The sequence below is a fragment of the Acanthisitta chloris genome, unplaced genomic scaffold (assembly GCF_000695815.1).
Source record: "Acanthisitta chloris isolate BGI_N310 unplaced genomic scaffold, ASM69581v1 scaffold16659, whole genome shotgun sequence".
In the NCBI taxonomy this organism is placed as follows: domain Eukaryota; kingdom Metazoa; phylum Chordata; class Aves; order Passeriformes; family Acanthisittidae; genus Acanthisitta; species Acanthisitta chloris.
The window spans coordinates 1-3,472 of NW_008692149.1; the positions used below are offsets into that span (position 1 = coordinate 1).

General features: G+C 51.3%; 1 protein-coding gene across 1 annotated transcript in view; it reads left to right on the forward strand.

Moving 5' to 3' along the window:
• Positions 1 to 837: 837 nt before the first annotated feature.
• MGAT5B (mannosyl (alpha-1,6-)-glycoprotein beta-1,6-N-acetyl-glucosaminyltransferase, isozyme B) overlaps positions 838 to 3,472 on the forward strand; it is a gene marked incomplete at its 5' end in the record, with an annotated part of 28,421 nt that continues 25,786 nt past the window's right edge. Inside the window, 2 exons of the mRNA XM_009082544.1 lie at positions 838 to 911; positions 2,507 to 2,676. Coding sequence (XP_009080792.1) covers positions 838 to 911; positions 2,507 to 2,676 — 244 coding nt within the window. The remainder of the gene's footprint in view (positions 912 to 2,506; positions 2,677 to 3,472) is intronic.

The window sequence follows — 3,472 nt, forward strand, 5'->3', positions numbered from 1 at the left end:
GCTAGGGGGAGGAGTGGTGACAGATCTCAATGGCTGCAGTACTAAATGCAGAATTAAAGTTGAGTACCAATGCCAGCACAAACACCTGGATTGAAAAATGTGGTGGTTTGGATCCAAATTCCCAGGGGCTGGTATTCAGCACCAGGAGAGACGTTCTCATCCCACTCTGGCACGGCTGAGAGGGCAGCTGGGTTCTCCAGATGTTTCTCCACATGTCTGCATGATTCCTGGGGTTTAGGCTGGAATCATCTAGTAGATCTTTTCATTGCCTCTTCCACCTCATGCTATTCCAGTTATGGGCAAAGGGGGCTGGTGGGAAGGGTGGTGGCTTTTTTGAACCCAGCTACATAGGGAGAGAAGATCCCATTACCTTTTTATCCACCTTATGCCTTATTCTGGAGCTGACCCTGGGGGCTGAGTCTTCTTTCAACAGCTCAGCAGGACAGTTTTTATTGCAGGTTTGCAGTATAAAGGCTGTCAAATGTTTCCTTAGATCCTGCACCTGCTTACGGGTGTGTGGATAGGTGTCTGGGGTCTGGATCTGGCTGAGAGCAGCAGAGAGGTGCTGGAAAGAGACCTGCTGAGATCTGGGAAAGGGGAACCTGCTTTCAGCATGAATCAGGGTGGATTTCCTCTGTTTTCTTCCTGATTTTTGGGAAGATGCTTCACATCTTGGTGCTCCACCCGGTGGGATGGGGCTGTCTGTTGGCCCAGCTGCGGTGCTGATGAATGTGCTTGGGGGTTGCCAGCCCTATCCCATCCCATTTCCTCCCAGCATTTCTAGCTCTTCCCCTGACATGTCCCAACTTTTCCCATGCCCAATTTGTCTCTCTGCAGTGATGGAAAGCAGGAGGGACCAGTGTGAGGTTCCCAGGGACCCCAAGTACCCTGACTGTGCTGGGAAGGTGGAGGTGAGTTGGGGTTCCCTGTCTGGGAGAGGGTCTCTTCCACCAGAGGTGGAAGCTGCTGGGAAGGGAAGGGAGCAAAGCAGTGATCCAGGGGGTTAAACTGGGAAGGGCAGTGGGAAGGAGATGCTTTCCCGAATAAAACTGTTTGCTTTAATATGGGAAAGATGTGGCCTGTTGGAGGGGAAGGAGCAGAAGCCAAATATGTGGAAAGCAAAATACAGCTGTGCTATGAGGAGAAGACACAAGGAAGGTGTTCCACCTCCTCTGTGAGCCTTTGCTACACAAATATAACTGTTTCCCCCCAATAATAAGGCTTCTGAGCCTTTGCTACACCAATGTAACTGTTTCCCCCCAATAATAAGGCTTATACCTTTAGCTGGAGTCATACAAAGCACTGAGGCCACAGTAGCCAGATGTGTGGAACAGCAGCACAATCAACTCTGTAAGGGAAGCTCTGCCTGCAGCCCTCCCTGCCTGCAGTTTCTGTGTTTAATGCCAGGAGCACAGTGAGGAGGAAGCACTGTCACATTGGCTCTAAATATCTGGAGCGTTTGCTGGTGTCTGGGGAATAACCATCTGCACTGTACAGAGCAGCATCTCATTCAGGTGGCCAAGACCTCAGCACTGTACAGGGCAGCATCTCATTCAGGTGGCCAAGACCTCCATCTCAAATAGGATGTCCTGCCTGACCCTACCTGCTCTTTACAGCTGAATGCAGCCTGGCACTTGGCCCAGAGCATGATGGCTTTGTCAGAGAGCATATTTACATGAGCTAATTAAAAGCATCTCCCTCTTCCCTCCCTTTCCCAACCTCCTGCTTCAAGCTCAGGCTTCTTCAGGGCTGAGTCTCCCTGCAGGGCTGAGTCCCCCTGAAAAGATGTCAAAGGGTATATGAAAATGATGTAGGAGAGTTGTATTTTCCCCTTCCCTTGATGCTAAACATCCTTTCCTTCCACGATTTGAGTAAATTCAGAATGTAATGTAATTGTGGAAGGCTGTAATCCCATCTCCTCTCCTGGTGATTGCTGTGCTTTACATATTGGGTGCAGCGACCTGTCTCTGAGTAGATTTGTTTTTGTAGTTGAATTAGGAAGAGGCTGGCAAGAGCCTTTGTGGGGGATCATAAATCGCTGCTCTGGTCTCTGGTTATTCTCCTCCGTGTGAAATCATCCCCAGGGGCTGCCGACAGATCTGTGTCCTTGCCCTGCTGCCCCTGGGGCGATGAGATCAGCAGCTCAGCTCACTCCCCAGCAAAGCTGGAGAGAAGAACTCCCTGTGGTGTATCATTTCCTGGGGATTAAAGGCTGTGCCCTCAGGGAAGGTACATGTTGGTGCTGGAGCCAGTGCTAGAAACCCAGGGAGCCCCCAGTGAACCCTCCTGACTCTTCTGTGCCCTATATGCCCTGGAGGCACTGAATGGGTGAATATCAGCACTTGGTGCTGTGTTTGCAGCCCTTTATCCACACTCTGCCCTTCATTTCGAGCTCCCAGGTAGAGAAAGGAGGTGGAGAAGAGAGGTTTTCCACATCAGGAGCAGCTGGCAGGACTGTCATGTCCTCTCCTGGTTGGAGCACAAGTGTTTCTTTGCCCTCTTGCAGTGGATGAGGGCCAGGTGGACCTCTGACCCCTGCTATGCGTTTTTTGGTGTGGATGGCACAGAGTGCTCATTCCTCATCTACCTCAGTGAAGTCGAGTGGTTCTGCCCTCCCCTGCCATGGAGAAACCGAACAGCAGCTCTGCCTTCGCCCCCACCACTGCCCCGGGTGCAGGTAAGGTGGAGGCAGCCTGAATTCTGCTGGTCTGGGGGGCTTGGCAGGAGACATTGGCTTTGAGGCTGCTGGAAATAAATGTTCCCAGAGCAGCAGTGTCAGCAGGGCCAGGATGCCTCTCATGGGTTTTCATAGCATCACAGGAGGGCTTGGGTTGGAAGGGACCTTGAAAGATCATCTAGTCCAACCCCCTGCCATGGGGAGTAATATCTTCCACTAGACGATCAGGTTGTTCCAAGGCCCATCCAAACTGGCCTTGAACACTTCCAGGGATGGGGCATCCACCACCTCTCTGGGGAATTTGTGCCAGTGTTTTATCACCCTCACCATAAAATATTTCTTCCCTATATCTAGTCTGAATTGACTTTCTTTTAGCTTAAAGTTTAGCTTGTGCTGTCGCAACAAGCCCTGCTAAAAACTGTCCCCATTTTTCTTAAAAGCCTCCAATAAGTACTGAAGGGCCACGAGAAGGTATCCCTAGACCCTTCTCTTCTCCAGGCTGAACAACCCCAACTCTTTCAGCTTGTCATAGCAGAGGTGCTTCACCCCTCTGATCATTTTTGTGGCCATCTCTGGACTCACTCCGTGTCTCTTTCCTCTACTGAGGAATCTGGGACGTTTTGAGATACTTTGGGTGCCACAAGCCCCCTGAGATTTGATGCATGAAGTGGAAGAGCTGTGGTGGCTCCAGGGAATGCTGTCCACACAGAAAGGACCCACAGCAGCTTAGCTGTGATGGACAAACCTCCCCCAGCCCCTGGAGCAGCCCAGGGGCTCCTCTCACAGCTGCTTTCC